Source organism: Leucopleurus acutus (assembly GCF_964270905.1).
Source record: "Leucopleurus acutus genome assembly, chromosome: 1".
In the NCBI taxonomy this organism is placed as follows: Eukaryota; Metazoa; Chordata; class Mammalia; order Artiodactyla; family Delphinidae; genus Leucopleurus; species Leucopleurus acutus.
In genome coordinates, this window is record NC_139142.1 from 8,084,286 (window position 1) to 8,102,824 (window position 18,539).

Genomic DNA, 18,539 nt, shown 5'->3' on the forward strand with positions numbered 1-18,539 from the left:
CATGGCTCACGGGCCCAGCCGCTCCGCGGCATGTGGGATCTTCCCGGACTGGGGCACGAACCCGCATCCCCTGCATCGGCAGGCGGACTCTCAACCACTGTGCCACCAGGGAAGCCCCAGTTCTGGATTCTGAATGTCCTCCAGAAAAGATTATGGCGTGGCTAGCACCTGAAGCAGAACAGAAAGGAGGGGCAGTGATCTAGTCCCTGGGGGTCTTGCCAACTGACTCAGAAGCCAAGACACTGTACAGCACAGGGAATAGAGCCAATATTTTATAATAACTACAACTGGAGTATAATCTTTAAAAATTGTGAACGACTATGTTGTACACCTGAAACTTATATAATATTGTAAATTAACTATACCTCAATTTTTTTTAAATACAGAAAGAAAAAAGTCAGGGCACCAACAGATTGGCTAATCTTTTGCTCTCTTACAGGAAGGAACAGCAGAAATGAATGCTCTCAAAGGGACTTCTGTCCATTTCAGAATTTTAATATCCCTGATATTTACCCCCAGTGAATTCTTTAGTTTGGAAGTTTGATTTTAAGTGTATCATTTTACTTTGTTCCTAAAACAAACAAACAAAGCTATTTTATTCACATCAAAAGGATTGTTTTGGTACAAAAGAGATATCAAATGGCATTCCTTTAAATATGACCTTGGAGAAGTCTTTTAAACTTACCAGGTATGATTAATTTATCAAAGGGAAACCTTTTGCCTCTGGCTTCTTCCTCTTCCTCTTCCTCTTCTTCTGGTAAAACAAAATATACATCGTCAAGTTTATTACATATTATTACTAAGGATTGTGCAAAAAAATTTAAATACTTTGGGACTTCCCTGGTGGTCCAGTGGTTAAGACTCCACACTCCCAATGCAGGGGGCCTGGGTCGATCTCTGGTTGGAGAACTAGATCTTGCATGCATGCCGCAACTAAGAAGTCCGCATGCTGCAACTAAGAACGGGCCCAGCCAATAAATAAATAAATAAAATTATTTTTAAAATAATTAAATATTTTAACTAGTAGTCACTAATGAAAACTAGCCATAACTAGGAAAGCCTGCATTTTAGGTATAGTCGCTCCGATTTTTTTGTTTATTTTAATTGTGACTACTGTTACTCTGAACAATAAAGCTGTGACTTAATTTGAATGTAAACATTCAAAATAAAGGTAACACCCACACTTACGGTTGAACAGGTCTTTGGCTTGATCATAGGTCTTTGGGAATCCATCCAAAATGTAACCTTGATTTTTGCAAGGCATGGATTTTAGCTTTTCTCTTATAAATCTAATTATATATTCATCTTCTAGTCGACCTAATAAAAAGAAAAAAAATATTACTGTGCAGTCACATTCTACATAACTAAATTGAGTTATTTGTAGTGAGGTGGATGGGCCTAGAGTCTGTCATACAGAGTGAAGTAAGTCAGAAGGAGAAAAACAAATACCATATGCTAACACATATATACGGAATCTAAAAAAAAAAAAAATGTTCATGAAGAACCTAGGGGCAAGACAGGAAAAAAGATGCAGACCTACCTGAGAATGGACTTGAGGATATGGGGAGGGGGAAGGGTAAGCAGGGACAAAGTGAGAGAGTGGCATGGACATATATACACTACCAAACGTGAAATAGATAGCTAGTGGGAAGCAGCCACATAGCACAGGGAGATCAGCTTGGTGCTTTGTGACCACCTAGAGGGGTGGGATAGGGAGGGTGGGAGGGAGGGAGACGCAAGAGGGAAGAGACATGGGAACATATGTATATGTATAACTGATTCACTTTGTTATAAAGCAGAAACTAACACACCATTGTAAAGCAATTATACTCCAATAAAGATGTTAAAAAAAATTTAAAAAGTAAAGTGATCTCAAAAATTCTTGTGTAGTCAAAATTACTATTGAAAATCTCTTATTTTTGCATTAAAGTGAAAAATATGTGGTTTTGTATTTTGAGCACAACACATGAACTCTCATGCCCAATAAAGGAGGAGAACCCAGTGAGCCTGTCTGCAGGAAAGAACAGAATCGGATGCTTATGTCTGCGCTTCCAGAATGTTCTTCCATGGTCACAACTTTTGGTTGAAGTTGAATGAGGAGTAATTGAAGGGATCCAGGGTGTTCTCACTTGCCAGCAGGATTTAATCAATTCTGTTTTGATATATGCTTCTATAACCTTAATATGTGATAATAAATGCTTCTGTTGTGAGAATTCGGTGGGATAGTATCCATGCGTGCTGATGCCACATGATTTATTTTTATTTTTTATTTTGGCTGCACCGCACGGCTTGTGGGATCTTAGTTCCCCGACCGGGGATCAAACCATGGCCCTCGGGCAGTGAAACCCCAGAGTCCTAATCACTGGACCGTCAGGGAATTCCCTACACACAATTTATTAATAGTAGGTGCCCAATAAATATTTGCTACATTTGAATAAGAATCAATCTTGATCTTGACCCTTAAAGGCACTGTTCTCTTTAAGGCTGCAGAAAGGAGTGTGGCCCCCTCTTCCCTGCCTTTTCCAGTGGGCATTGCAGACCTTCACCCCACTGGACAGTTCCCTCTCCAGCCATGGGCACAGGGTTCCTGCAGTTGCTTGGAGGAGTTTGTTCTAAAACTACCACAGTGTTTCCAAGACAATATGATGTAACTCCTCCAAAATATTCATCTATCATGTAATTGTTGAACAGCTATCATTTCCGAGACACAGCCCTGCCCTTACATGGCTTAATGTATACATTACAGCAATACAAGCTTGACGAGTTTGAGAAATTGATCTCCAAAGCTCTTTCTAGGGTAGCACTACACTTTCAGTTTATTGGTGGGTCTACAATAGAAAATAATTTGGTGTCTCTTTTTATTACTCTGTTAATGACAGTAAAATGATCTAATTAAAACACCTCTCCTTTCTTCTACCTTTCATTGCCACACGAATCATTAGGCAGTAACTGATTCAGAAGATAACTGTGTCTTTCAGAAATTTAAATATTATGGCAGAGACAAAAAAAATAATCAAAGGTGTTATTTAACATAATGAAATTCCTCGAAATGATTTGATGTTACTTCTCAGTAAGGTTCAAAATGCTGTAAAGAAATAAAGTCACATTCTTTTCTTGTTGTTTTTTTTTTCCGCCGCTCAGTGCATGCGAGATCTTAGTTCCCCAACCAGGAATCAAACCCATGCCCCCTGCAGTGGAAGTGCAGAGTCCTAACCACTGGACCTCCAGGGAAGTCCCTAAACCCACATTTTAAAAATGTCAAGGGGGGACTTCCCTGGTGGTCCAGTGGTTAAGGATCCGGCTTCCAATGCAAGGGATTCAGGTTCAGTCCCTGGTCTGGGAACTAAGCTCCCACATGCCATGGGGCAACTGAGCCCACACCCCACAACTAGAGAGCCTGTGTGCTGCAACTACTGAGCCCATGCGCTCTGGAGCCCATGTGCCGCAACTACTGAGCCCTACTGAGGGATACACTAATATCAAAAGACAATTTTTATTTAAACATTCTATCTTCAATTTTCAAAAGCTTCGTTGGTAAGGAAAGGCACATACTCGGAAATCTAGCTTCGGCCCCCTCCAAGGCATCCTTTGGTTTATTTCAGGCAGTGAGCTTTGCCGTTCATTTGTTTGTTTTAGAAATAAGTGTTCATTATGCCAGAAGGGAGCTTGAGCGGCAGTTTATGATAACTATGGAATGTGAGTACGCAAAGGGCCAAGCCCAAGCGCCTTTTTCCAGAGAACTGTGACCTCCTGGAGATACACTCGTGATCTTGGCCGGTGGCGTTGAGCATCTCGGAAGGGGATGGTCACTTCTGTTTTAAAGTGAATGAGCACAGCCCTGCTGGATGGCCTTTAAAACACCACACTGCTTCTTCTTCTTTTTTTTAAATTTTAAGTCTGCCTTTCAAATAACAGTAATGTTTAAAATGCTAATATTAATGCATATTCATAATTACTAAAACTTAGTTTAAAAACAGATAGCTGCAACCAGGGTTTTTAAAATAATCCACACACAGTAGAGACACGATGCTATCGACATAAAAGTTGATACATTCACATACATCCCCCTCCCCAACTTTTCATTTTCAAACTCACAGAAAAGTTGAAAGACTGGTTCAATGATCACCTGGAATCCCACCAACCAGTGGGATTCCGTGCATTCTAGTGCATTCACCGAGTCCCTAGTTTAGCTGAATGGTCAGGGGCCGACGGGAGTGGAATCATGAATAGAAGAGGATACGGAGGTGTCTCACTGTGGGATTGTGAGATCTGTCCTGCTGGAACCCTTAGAATCACATGATGACACATTGGTTCACGTGAGGGAGAAGTGTGCTAACCTCTGCGTCCTCGTTCTGTGAAATTTCTACATAGGTTAATGCCATGGGTTCACAGGTGTTATTTTGTTTAAACATGACCGGGGTCCGTGTTTCTAGTTTCAGGTAAATATGAATAGGAAGGCGTTTGGGACAAACTTGAAGAAAAAAAGTACTTTCCTAAGGTTAAAGGGAACTGACTGTACCATCGCCACCTTGTAGGAAGTGGGTGGGAGGGCATACTGACAGTAGGCAGGTTTGTCTCCCTCCCCGTTCCCCTCTGAAGACAGAGGCTGCTGACCCAGTTTGGCCTCTCTTGCATCTGCGGGAAGAACAGACTCTGCTGCCAAGGACAGGCCCTTCTTGAACTTGGGTGACGCAGTGACTGCTCTCAGCCATAATTCTTGTTCTGTGTGGTCACCTCCCTGGACGTGAAAAGAGCCCAGTCAGTACTTCACGTCATCCTGTTACACGAAGTCCTTGGATAAGACTTTTGGGTCCTTGCAGAGACCAGTTATATGTTCCTGTCAGCAAATGCTGTCCCATGTTTGTTTCTGGCCCTACGCCCCAGGCTTACAGCGTATGTACACGTGGCCATGTTCACCTGTGGATTCCTAAAACTCCCAGTCCCCTGCCCTTTCGTGTGGCCTTGCCAGACTTCCTTCCACAGGTGTCCTCACAATGGAGTGTCTTATTTTGTTTTTTCCCCTCTCCCAAAAGGTAGGAGCCAGGATGCTATTAAACTCTAAAACCAAGATAGTGATTCCCCAGTGTCACAGGCGAGGCAGGGGCAGTGTCATATCTCAAAGTGTTGATCTGCGTTTTCTGCGTACCTTTTCCTCTGGGCCATTGATCTGGGATTCCAAATTCCATATCCTCCTGGCCCAGCCCACACAAAAGCAGAAACCCAGACTCAGATGATGAGCTGGTTTAAGTGAATGCTCAGTGTATGCAGACAAAAACATTTTCTCCACTCCATAAACTAGATTGGAGTGGCCTGGGGGAAGGAGAGGAAAAGGGGTAAACAGGACTTCAGAGGAGGGTGTGAAGGGATTACTCCTGAGGAAGAGCAGCTGGGTCTAAGACTATGCCTTGAGGGACAAAGGGTGGGGTGCCAGAAGACCCGAGAGGGGAGGGCGGTCCAGAGCGGGGGCCCCAGGGGAATGCAGTGGGCGGTCCTCAGGGGGAGGGCCAGTTTGTACCTCTGTCCTTCTTCCCTGACCCCGACTGGCCCCAACTCAACCCTGGAGGATCAGAGACAGCCACCAGCAAGATGGGAGAAGTAAGAGGCAGGAAACCAGATGTGATTGATAGGATGGGAGGGGGGGAAATTCTCCACTGAGTCAGAGTCCAAACTTGCTTACACGTTGGACTGGTTTATAGCCAATGCCAGTATTACCAGTTTGATGGAGGTTCTCAACTATCTAGCTGTAAAAATGAAATGGTTTTATTTTTCTCATAACTGCTGCTGACTGCTTTCCTGATGGGTGGCAAGCTCCCTTAAAGACATCTCAGTTCAAAACTTAGTTTGTGATTGGAATGGACTTCTGAAAGCATGAATAAACAGAGAGCCCACTTACTTATTATCTAAGAGCTGCAGTGGGACCAGCCTGAAATTCCATCCAAGGGTGGGGAAAGAATGAGTCCGGAGCTTGAGTTTAAAGGGACACCTCACTGGGATGCAGTGTTCAACAAACTGGTTCAAATTACCCCGTGGGCAAGAATATTTTTCTATTTATTTGTATTTCTTCCTGAATGAATTAATTATTGGTCCAAGTTATTCATCCATTTTTTTCTCTTCGGTGTTTCATGATTTTCTAATTAGTTTGCCGGAACGTTTTATGCATGAAGGCTATTAACTCTTTGTCATATTGGTGGCAAATACTTTTTCCTGATTTGCCCTTTGCCTTTTAATTAATGTTTTTTGATGCTTTATAAATATTTATGACTACACATTTGATTGTTTTAAAACTTAGGTAATTCTTTCCCATCGTATAACCAATAGTCAACAAAATGTTAATGGGGGGGGTTCCCTGGTGGCGCAGTGGTTGAGAGTCTGCCTGCCGATGCAGGGGACGCGGGTTCGTGCCCCGGTCCGGGAAGATCCCACATGCCGCGGAGCGGCTGGGCCCGTGAGCCATGGCCGCTGAGCCTGCGCGTCTGGAGCCTGTGCTCCGCAATGGGAGAGGCCACAGCAGTGAGAGGCCCGCGTACCGCAAAAAAATATATATGTATATATATTAATGGGGATTTTTTCCCCCAGGGTTGAGATAGTGAATGATTTTGTGTGTGTGTGTGTGTGTGTGTGTGTGTGTGTGGTTGTTATAATTTCTGTACTTTACTTTTAATAGCAAACAAGTAGTTTTTTATAACAAGGAAATCAATCCCACCGTTACAAAAGCAGTGCAGCCGTGTGCTGTGTGGTTACCTGCGTTGTGCTCCAGGCTTTCCTTGATGCCATCCAAGAACTCCTGAGCATCCTCCACGGTCTCCGCTTCCTCCTCCTCTTCACCTTCTTCTTCTCCTCCTTCCCCTGCATGCTTAGGTGTAATGATCGCCTCCTACATACCACAGGGATATTCAAATCAGATGATGCCCTGTGTTGATTGGCTGCTATAAATCATCTGGCGAGTGATCCTGGAAAAGGCTGGTACCCAAACAGGGGAGGTGCTCAAGGACAGCTGTGCAAAAGTGGTCAGGATGCGTCTATCTATCTACAAAGACAGATAAGAGCCTCGGGGGGGTTTCTTACTCTATTTTAGGAGAATAATCTATTTCTGTGCTAACGCCAGAACTACTTAAGAATCAACACTTTTCTAGGAATTCCCTGGCGGTCCAGTGGTTAGGACTCCGAGCTTCCACTGCAGGGGGCCCAGGTTGGATCCCTGGTTGGGGAACTAATCCTAATCCTGCAAGCTGCATGATGCAGCCAAAAAACAAACAAACAAAAAAGAATCAACACTTTTCCAAGTATCAGGTTGGATCTTACTTGGGGGGACACACATTTTGTAGAAATCAAGACTTTTAATAATCATCTTTGGAAATGCACCTCAGTACCTACCATTCCCAATAAAATGATAAAAAGCAGCTATTTAGGGAGAAGGAGGGACAGCAGAGCACAGAGACTTTTCAGGGCAGGGAAAACTACTCTGTATGATACTATAATGGTGGACACATTTCATTATACATTTGTCCAAACCCATAGAATGTACAACAGCAAGAGTGAACCCTAATGTCAGCTACGGACTTTAGGTGATATGGTACGTGAATATAAGTTCATTGATGTAACAAATGTGCCACTCTGGTGGGGTTTAATGATAATGGGGGAGGCTGCCTGTGCAAGGGGTAAGGGATGTAGGGGAAATCTCTGTACCTTCCTCTCAACTTTGCTGTGAACCTAAAACTGCACTAAGAAAATAGTCTTTTTTTTTTTAAGCTGTTGATAAATGGTCTGATAATACCCTGAGAAACATACATCAAGAATAAAAAAAACCTGGGTATATATCCGAAAAAAACAAAAACTCTAATTCAAAAAGATATGTGCACCCCAAAGTTCATAGCAGCATTATTTACAGTAGCCAAAATATGGAAGCAGACTAACTGTCCATCAACAGATAAATGGATAAACAAGATATGGTATGTATATGTATATATATATATACACACACGCATACACATACATACAATGGAATACTACTTAGCCATAAAAACGAATGAAATGTTGCCATTTGCAGCAACATGGATGGACTTGGAGGGCATTATGCTAAGTGAAATAAGTCAGACAGAGAAAGACAAATACTGTATGATATCACTTATATGTGGCATCTAAAAAATACAACTAGTGGGGCTTCCCTGTGGTGCAGTGGTTGAGAGTCCGCCTGCCGATGCAGGGGACGCGGGTTCGTGCCCCGGTCTGGGAAGATCCCACATGCCGCAGAGCGGCTGGGCACGTGAGCCATGGCCGCTGAGCCTGTGCGTCCGGAGCCTGTGCTCCGCAGCGGGAGGGGCCACAAAAGTGAGAGGCCCGTGTACCGGAAAAAAAAAACAAAAAACGAGTGCATATAACAAAAAGGAAGCAGACTCACAGATGTAGAGAACAAACTAGTGGTTACTGGTGAGGAGACGGAAGGGGAAATGGGCTAGGTAGGGGGCAGGGCATTAAGAGGTACAAACTATTAGGTATAAAATAAACTACAATAAGGATATATTGTACAACATGGGGAATGTAGACAATGCATTTTAATAACTATAAATGGAGTATAAGCTTTAAAAATTGTGAATCACTACACTGTACAACTGTAAGTTATATAATATTGTACATCAACTATACTTCAATTAAAAAAAAAGAATAAAGAAACAAATGAAAATGTGCCAGTCAATAGAGAGAATGCAAGATATATTTTGAGCAGTAGCTGGAGAAAGACTAAATTTTAAGGGCGACCCATGAAAGACGCTTCCAGAGGAAAAGCCATGTGGGTTTCTGTGTTTTCATAATGGAGCCAACAACAAAATCCAACTAAAATAACAAATCTCTTTGTAGGATATGCCATGGAAAATTAGTGATTTCTTAATTATGAGTAAGACAAAGCATTTTTAAAATATAAAAATTCACAGTAAAGTAGTTAAAAGTGTTACCAGTTTTGCTATGGCTTCGGAAATGACATCCTTCAATTTAATGTGATGCAGTTTGTAGTATTTGGACAACACTTCAGCGATGCTGGATTTTCCCACAGCAGGAGGACCAAGAATGCAAATCTTGATGGGCTAAAAGAGGAGAATAAGCGTCATACAGGGAGCTCTGAACCATCTGTAGCTAGACAGTGTTCTTTATTTCAAGGGTCGCGGCCCTTTTAAGTCTCGGGATCCTGCAGGCTGACTCTCACTCCTCCATCAAGACCCCAGAGTCACTTCCTCCTGGTGTTTAATGAGCATCCACTACGTGCCCTGAGCTGGGCACGGGGCACACGACACTCAGCAGGATGTGAACCAAGTACTCAAGCATCACATGCTACCAGTTTCATCTTTGTGGTGCTACTCCTGTAAAGACAGCAGAGAAATAGAATTTCTGGTCCACTATACAGGGTGCTTAATTTACTGCCTGATGAACATTGTTTCTGGACTAAACTTGGTCTTTAATTAAACTTTTCTTTTTAAAAACAGTTAATTAAAAAAAAAAATATGGCTTCCCTGGTGGCACAGTGGTTGAGAGTCCGCCTGCCAATGCAGGGGACACGGGTTCGTGCCCCGGTCCGGGAAGATCCCACATGCCGCGGAGCGGCTGGGCCCGTGAGCCATGGCCGCTGAGCCTGCGCGTCCGGAGCCTGTGCTCCGCAACGGGAGAGGCCACAACAGTGAGGGGCCCGCGTAACGCAAAAAAATAAATAAATAAAAATTAAAAAAATAATAATTAAAAAAATAAATGAAAACAGTTAATTTATCCTAGTTTTTAAAAATACACTCATTTTTTTACTTTTATTTTTTATTAATCTATCTTATACATATTAGTGTATATATGTCAATCCCAATCTCCCAGTTCATCCCACCACCACCACCCCACCCCTGAACCCCCCGCTTTCCTGCCCTTGGTGTCCATACGTTTGTTCTCTACATCTGAAAAATACACTCATTTTTAAAAAAAGTTTCTAGAAGCTCATCACATTCATAACTGGTGAGCAAATGTTTATTTCTAATAGAAATAAAAACATCAGTGACAAATAGTCATTTCTTTCAAAATGGTCCAAACAGTTGTGAAACTAAAGCCTGGTATTTTGCAAGGCAAATTTTTTATTTAAATCATGCCATTGAAAAGCATTTCCATGGGCAGAGTGTCCATGTGCTTAAAGACTACATAATTTCATGCACAGAGTTGGTTATTGTTATTATTACTACTATCATTATTATTAATACTACTACTATTGTTATTATTACTATTTGTCAGATGAGGCAGCCAAGGCTGTGAAGGGAGTGAGCAGGGCTACTGCAGTGGTACTGGGTAAGGCGTGGTGGACGTGAATGACCCTGTCTGCTTAGGGACAGGCTCTCTCAGGGTGATGGCAATGACCAAGATGGCGGGCAGTGGAGGGTGGCAGCGGTCAGGAGAGCATCTCTGGCGCTGATTCTTGATGGACAGGGCTTGGCTCCGAGGTAGGCATGGTGCAGTCACCAAGGCCTGTTGTGCGGCTGTCAACTGGGCAGGTTCATGTGCCTTGTTTCATCCACACACCGAGGGCGGATCTGTCTCCTGGAGTAAGCTCACCTCATCCGGGTACAAAACCAGAATGGTAGTTTATTCAGTTATAATGAGAAGTAGGGTTGCCACTGAACTCAGAACACTCCAAGTGCACGTGTCTGGCACATTTACCCCTCAAGGCAGACACGTTTAGAAGGTAGCTTGATGAGCTTTGATCAGACCAAGGAGAGTTGGATGGATGGACTGTTGAATGGTATTAGGTCAAGGTGATTGGATGCACCTGTCTCTGCACAGGGATGACTTTGCCTTGCTAAAGGAACTGGAGTTGTGGAGGCCCTTGGCTTGAGGCTCCATCTTGCTGGATGTCGCTGGTGTGGCACTGTCTACATTGTCCTTGGTCGTGTTTCCTGTTCTATGTTGCCAAGCTGACCAATGCCCCCAGGGATGGATAGACTCAGTTTAATTTTTAGATATGCTTACTCCTTCTATCATGTCCTGTCCAGTTTTGCTAATCAGGAACCGTATGGTCTCTTTAAGGTGTCTTGTCCCATCTCTACTCTGACTGGGTGTTGTTTTACGTTGACCCACAAATGACAACACTAGTCTAACCTCTCAGGTTGCTCTGTGCCTCGGGACAGCCTCCAAGTAGAGCCGTCGTGGGTGTCTCAGATGCTTCAAAGGATCATTGTTTCTTTTTTTTTTAATTTTTAAAAAAACTTTTTGGCCGTGCCACACAGCATGTGGGATCTTAGTTCTCCAGCCAGGCATCAAACCCGCGCCCCCTACAGTGGAAGCGCCGGAAGCGCAGAGTCTTAACCACTGAACCACCAGGGAAGTCTCCAATCATTTTTTTTTTGTAAAGTGGTACATCTTTTTTTTTTTTAATTACTTACTTAAAATTTTTTTAAAATTTTTTCTTTCTAGGTTTTAAAGTGGCACATCTTTTACTGCTTCTCAACAAGGCATGCTTTGCAGGAGAATATTGTTCTTAGGATACAATGGCAACTCGACTTGCTTTTACGCAGTATTTCCATGCACGATGGCAATTCAGCTATGACGGCACCTGTCACTCATAGACTGTAGCTTTCGAAATGCCTTCTCCTGTCACATTTACTCTCATCTTCGGAATGCCTCCCTGGGATAAATCCAAAGATGTGGGCAAGTGATGCATTTGCCTGATTTCAGAGACGGGTGTGTGGAGGCTCCCATAGTAAGGCCATTCTAGCTAAGTTGGCATCTTAGCTAATTTGAATCCCTGACTAGCTGTGAGACCTTGAAGAAATTGCTCCATCTTCTAAGCGTTGGCTTCCTCGTCTATATATGTAGATAAGAATATCTATGAAAAGTTGTGGTGATTAAAATGACTGGCAAATCCCGTGGCCAACAAGAAAAGGTCAAAGTAATCATCAGACGTCCCCACCTCCTACCTACCCTTTTCCAGATGTATACCCGGGGTGAAAAAGGCAGGCCAGTAAGGTACCAGACATTTTCCCTTATAGGGACAACTCTGTGACAGTCAGTCTGGGGCTTCCTATCATGTTCAATTCGTGTTAAGCATAACAATCATCTCTGTCAACTTAAAAATTTTTAATATTCAGTTGGCAAGTATCAATAGAATATAGAGGTAGATTTTTTTGGCCTGGGCAATAGGTCAAATTTGAAAAAGAACTTGAGGGAATTCCCTGGCGGTCCAGTGGTTAGGACTCCATGCTTTCACTGCAGGGGGCATGGGTTTGATCCCTGGTTGGGGAATTAGGATCCCGCAAGCTGCGTGGTGTGGCCCAAAAAAAAAAAAGATTGAAAAAGAACTTGAATTTAGAAATTCAGACGTTTGAAAAAGTACTTTCATTGGTGTAATTACACCAAAAGTTTCGTTTACTTTGCTTAAATCAGAAGCTTACACAGGAAGTGGTTATAGTTACCAATAATCTTCTGCTTTGCTTGTACTCTTTGAGGATACTGTTGATATTTTCCACAAATCCTGCTTGGGCGAACCATCGAATGTTAAAATTTTCCTTCACAATGAGTGTTTCCATTCTCAAATTGACGAGTAAATGGTCAATATCCTCTTGCTAAGAGATAAAGGAACATTAGAGATTTGTCCTTTTTTTTTTTTTTCCACTTGAGAGTTATAACAGACACAAATCACTGAAGTTACTGAAGAAAAAAATATGAACACATTCACTAAAGATGGCCGTCAACTAAGGCAGCTCTAAGTTTTGACAGAGCACATGCTGTGAGACTCTGTGACCCTAAACTTCCCTCACATCTGCTCTCCTGTGACGGGCAGCATCCTGGCTGGTACAGTGACACAAGCAACTCAAAGAGTAGGGAGATACTAGAAGCCCAAGTGGAAGGTTTCCTTCTTCCTTTTTATTTTTTTTTAACAAATTTTAATACTACCTATTTTTTGAGTAGTGAAATCACACGGTTCAAAATCCAAAAGAACAAAAAGTATAGGGGAAACTTATACACACTACCATATATAAAATAGATAACCAACAAGGACCTACTGTATAGCACAGGGAACTCTACTCAGTATTTTGTAATAACCTATAAGGGAAAAGAATCTGGAAAAATATATATATATGTATAACTGAATCACTTTGCTGTACACCTGAAACTAACAGAACACTGGAAATCAACTATATTTCAATTAAAAAGAAAAGTAGAGGGGAAAGCACTCCCTTTGGTCCCCATCACCACCCATCCAGTTCTGCTCCTCAGAGGCAACCAACGATATCAGTTCTTTCAGAAACATGTTCCAATGCACCGTTTTGTTGCAATTTATTCCTAAAAATATTATATTCCAAAACAAGCTGGAAGAATGCACTGTATGACTAAAACTGTACTTTCGGCGCTGCTGTGATGGAATCAGAAATTCAGCCTCCTGTTTGAATTTTTGAAAGAGGCCAAACCCAGTGTTTGTCTAGCATTTTACACATCAGACAGCTTTCAAATACATTTTCTGACCACAACCTCTGAGGGTTTTCAAAAAAAGAAAAAACAGAAACCAACAGGCTCACAGAGGTGAAGAGGAAGTTGCGATAGCTAAGATGGCCAGCTGTGCAGGAGGAGGTGAAATGAACTTGGAAGCCAGGTCTTCTGACTCCAAATCCCTCAAGAACCAACACCTTTAGGACAAGAGTAGAAAAAAAGAATCTCTTATATACTAACTGTTAAGTCCTTTGTTAGGAAAGCATTTTCTTTGGGTACTTTCTGGATTTTCCCAGGGCCAGTACTTTTACTGATGCACTGTTAGAGAAACACAGAATTATTATTTGGTTGACCTGTAAGATTTCAATATAAAATTTCTCAAATGAACATAAACGTAACTGAATAAAAAAAAATTTGCAAAGCAACGGGGGAGAACACTGAGGGTATTCACTGGTGTATTTTTTCCACACGTGGTTAAAGAGCACAGAGATGAGTAAGGCCCGATCTCTGCCCTCAGGCAGCCCCCAGCCTGAAAAGGGAGAGACAGATGCTTGTGTGTATTGTCTGATCTAGGCGTCTGGAAAAGAGGGGCTTGCCCATGGGGGAGGTGGGATGGAGCCAGGAGGGTGCAGAGGAAGATGTCTGAGCTGAATCTTAAGAATTAGTGGGAGTGGCCAGGGAAAGGGCGAGAGAAGGCCGCACTGGCTGGGCCAACTGGGCCATAAGGTGACAGGTGGCTTTAGCCAGAGCAGCCCAGATAGGAAAGGGGGCCCTCAGAGACCCAGATCTCCTGGAAGCCGCCAGTAGGTTTGGTGAACTTGACCACATGAGTACTTTGGGGAACAATTCACAGATAGATTTTAGTATCGCGGTGTGTGATTTGTGTGTGTGTGAGTCCTACAGTGGACTTTTTTTGCTCCCCTCTGTGCGTATACTGGAGATAAAAACATTGTGGTTGTAATTTCCCAATACATATACTGCAGATACAAACAGCAAGCTTGGGTTTAAGGATATTGTATTTTAGGAGTCCCCAGTCTTGTCAGCACTCCTGATTCCATAATTATAATACTTTGGCGGGGTGGGGGGTGGGTAAAATGATTTAAGAGATGCCATCCAGTCTGGCTGGGATGACATGGCTATACCTTGACAAAGTCTTCCAGAGTATGAACTGACTCGTCCACAGCCACCAGGTAATGGAACTTTGGCACGTGGTCTATGACGTTCTGTATCACTCTGCAGACCACCAGGGAACATCGCCCCCAGAGGGAATAAACAAAGGAGATGTAGTAAATAGAATTCAATGGATGCCACCCTCATGGACCAGATGCCAGGTTTGCTGATTTAGCAATTATCTTACTTTCCAACAAGGTCAGGGCTGGGATGATGGTCCCCACTCTACAGTGAAGGAAGCTAGTGAAGAGTTAAGTGACATTTCTTGGGCTGAAGGGCTAATGGGAAGGTAGAAGGGCCGGGATGGGAAGCCAGGTCCACCTGGCTCCAGATTCGCCCCAGGTACAAGAGTAGCTGAGCCCCGACAGGACTTGCGTTGATGAAGCCCGCTTACCCAGTGGCTCATTAAAGTCCCCAAACAATGCTTTGGGGAAGGTGTTTCACAAAGTAAAACACAGATTCACAGAAGCTGTGGCTCCTTAAGTCACATAGCACGGAGTGGCTTAGATTTCCTGCCCTGGATTAATTATGAATGATGGCCAACGTGTCTGAGGGCTTAACTCCGTCAGGCCTGTGCTCTGGGCTTTCCAGGTGTTACCCCATGGAATTCTCAGAACCACCCTCTCAGGTAAGGCTATTATCATCCGCATCTCACAGAGAAAATCAGACCCAAAGGGGTTAAGCAACTTTCCCAAATTCACACAGCTAGTGAGGGGCAGAATAGGGATTTGAATACAGATGAAAAAATTTCCAGAGAAACAATAGTGAATGGAAAACTGTCACAAGACGGTAGATTCTACCTCCATCTCAGCTTCCTTTTCAGTCAAACGATAATAAAACAAACGCACCTGTCTAAATATCCATTTCATATTTGTTTTATATTAATTTCACAGAACATTTCCTCTTGTAGCTTCTTTCTTTGTTAAATAGTTGACAGTCTTCAAGAAACTTGTTGGAAAAAAATGCTCCCGCAAGGGCCCCCGAGTCCTTGTGTAATGGGAATAATTTAATTAATTTAATAATGTAAGATTCTTTCACAACTTAAAACCTGATAATGTAATCATGTAAAATCTCTGCAGGAAAAAAGGGTCCGTGTCAGCCCTGTCGTGTCCAGTGTCAATGTTGGCTGGAGCAGATCTAGGGTTTTTTTTTTGTTTGTTTTGTTTTTTTGCGGTACGCGGGCCTCTCACTGCTGTGGCCTCTCCCGTTGCGGAGCACAGGCTCCGGATACGCAGGCCCAGCGGCCATGGCTCACGGGCGCAGCTACTCCGCGGCATGTGGGATCTTCCCGGACCAGGGCACGAACCCGCGTCCCCCGCATCGGCAGGCGGACTCGCAACCACTGCGCCACCAGGGAAGCCCAGATCCAGGTTTTATGTAGAGTCTGAAGCTCAGACAACTTAGGGAATCCCTCTTTGAGAACAATAATAAAAATGAAGTTTAGGATCGTGGAAGGGACCCATGCAGGGGAGGGTCTTGATTAAGCTTCATTGTTTCCCAGTAAATCTGTAAATCTGCTTGGGATTGAGACTAATTTAATAGTGGCTGGTGGATGAGAGAAAGAGGGGGGGATCTAGAAACCAGAAAGAATCTCAGAGAGGTGCTGCTCCCTCCTGTGGGGTGAGCTGAGGGGTTGACAGAATAAAGCCCCTGGAACTCGAAATGTACAAGCGATGAACTACAAATAAACTGAACCCTATCTTTGAGTTAGTGTTTAAGTCAGTGTCTGCAAAGAAGGAGAAGGGGACCTGGGGATACTCTGTGAGTCTGAAAAACACGTGTTAGCATCACTTAACAATTGCCAAAAAGAAAAAAAGCTTCTGGTTTATAGTTCACAAATTTCTGGAATTTAAGTTGGTGGGCTGGACATATCAATCTCATCTGGGACAAAGGACCAGGTCCCCAGAACGCATATAAAGAGTTCTTTTCCCAAACTGGAAGACATGCTATTCTGCTGGTAAGGTTTCTAAAAGGTGAACTTGAACTTGCTATCAGAAGTGTGGCGCTTTTAGGTGATGGACACAATTTCATCAGATGCAAAGTGGAGATGATAAAAGTACCTTCTGCTTAGGGTCGTTGTGAAGAAGAAATACAATAATACACGTGGGGGTCTTAGCACTCGGTAAGAAACAAACACGGTAGTCAGCTAATTCTCGGGAAGTCATATATCTGGTAGAATACTTACCCTGCTAGATCAAGAACGTGAATTGCTGGAATTACATTTGTTCCATCTCCAAAAACTGGTAATGCAGGGACCTCACCCGACCAAGCTAGCTAAAAGAAAGAAAAGCAAAAGCATGTTTTCCCCAGTTATGTGTGCCTGACTATTACAGCTCACAGACAGAGCCATAGTCAGAGGCATCCAAAAAGATCTATCTATCCGATGAAATAATAGCCTTCAGATGTTTTGTAAATCAGTTCTGACGAGATTTAGTTGCTGATCAAATCCTATTAAGAGAAATAAAGTGCAACCTCAGGGCTGAAATACTTTTCAAGAAATAATAATGTCATCAGCTGTCTTTAGTGGTCATCTGTAGAGAAAGAAAATCCTTTAGTATGCACGGTGTCTTTAATTCTCATAAAAGTGAGAATTTAAAATTACCCCCACTGGCTGGGGGTAATGATCGTCAGTTTGTAGATGAAATGCTTAGTGCATAAAGTATCCTCCAGGACATTACACTTCCGATGAGTCCCTTTGACTGGATTTGAACCCTGATCTTCAGAGTCCAAACCTTTGTCTTTTCCCTTCATTAAATATTTCAGTAAATAAATAGATAGTCTGGGTACTGTTTAACTGTCATGTACTAGATGATTTTATATCACTTTTCAAGAGTGAAAGAGGTAGGAGTGGGGGCCACAGCAGACCACTGGATCTTGTAAGATATTTTGGACTTGGGGAAACCTTTGAAGGGTTTTAAGCAGGGAAGTGACATCACTGGATTTGCTTTGGTTGCCTTATGAAGGGATGATGAGAAGTAAGAGTTTAAATGAAGAGACGGAGGTCATGACAGGTGAAGACAAGAGAGGGTTTTTCCTAGCCTTTGGGTGGGGAGTTGGAGGCGCTGGGTTGGAGAGAAGGGAGATATTGGGGAGGTCGTCTCTAGAGGACCTGGGGATCTTGTGATGGATGAGATAGAGGAAGGAGTTGGGTTCTGATTGGTGCAGCTGGGTAGAAGGTGGTCCAATTTCCTGAGGTGGGGCCCTGGAGGAGCTGCAGGTATGGGGGTGATTGTCGATGTAGTTTGGATTTGTGAAACATCCAAGTTGAGTTGATGGATCTGCAGAGTGAGAACTAAGGAGAGGGAGTCACGCTGGAGACTGATGTTTGAGAGTCACTGGCACCAGTCATGGGATTGAACAGCCCAACCCAGGGAAAGAGTGTAGATGGAGAAGACAAGAGGGCCCCGGGCAGAGGCCTGGAAGGCCAGCATCCGGTGGTCAGTTAGGTAAAAGGTAGCTGAGCACGGGCAAAGAGAAAGAGCTTTCTTTAGCTCATCCTCTTCAGCTGTCATATCTCTTGTATTAAAAAACCAACCAGCCAACACTTTCCTGAAACTTCTTTTGCTAGCTCCTGCCTTCTTTTTCTGCCCCATTTTACAGTAAAATCTCTCAGAATGCTCCTCTGTTCTCACCATCTCCACTTCCTCTCTTCGTGCTCCCTCCTTGAAACTACACATATCAGGCTTTTGTTCTACCCGATTCCAAAAATATCCAGGTCAATCCTCCAGTCTCATCTTACTTGATTATCTGCCGTGTGTGATATGGTTGGTCATTATTTCGTTTTAGAAACACTTTTTTCACGTGTCTTTTTCCACACTCCCCTCTTGGTTCACTGGGAACTCCTCCTCAGCTGCCTTTCCCGACTCCCTCCCATATCCTTGTAAATCTCCAAATATAGGAGTGTCCCAGGACTCAGTCCTCAGACCTCT

The 18,539-nt window shown here is 43.2% G+C and overlaps 1 protein-coding gene across 4 annotated transcripts in view; it reads right to left on the bottom strand.

Annotated features, from left to right (window-relative positions):
- The window catches only part of AK7 (adenylate kinase 7), a gene marked incomplete at both ends in the record, with an annotated part of 54,414 nt that overhangs the window by 9,871 nt on the left and 26,004 nt on the right, over positions 1–18,539 (bottom strand). The window contains 8 exons of one of the 4 annotated variants that reach the window (XM_082843928.1): positions 686–754; positions 1,189–1,317; positions 6,742–6,874; positions 8,949–9,077; positions 12,426–12,575; positions 13,681–13,758; positions 14,583–14,673; positions 16,796–16,884. In XM_082843928.1, coding sequence (XP_082700054.1) covers positions 686–754; positions 1,189–1,317; positions 6,742–6,874; positions 8,949–9,077; positions 12,426–12,575; positions 13,681–13,758; positions 14,583–14,673; positions 16,796–16,884 — 868 coding nt within the window. The remainder of the gene's footprint in view (positions 1–685; positions 755–1,188; positions 1,318–6,741; positions 6,875–8,948; positions 9,078–12,425; positions 12,576–13,680; positions 13,759–14,582; positions 14,674–16,795; positions 16,885–18,539) is intronic. The other 3 variants (XM_082843930.1, XM_082843929.1, XM_082843931.1) reach the window with 3 other exon arrangements.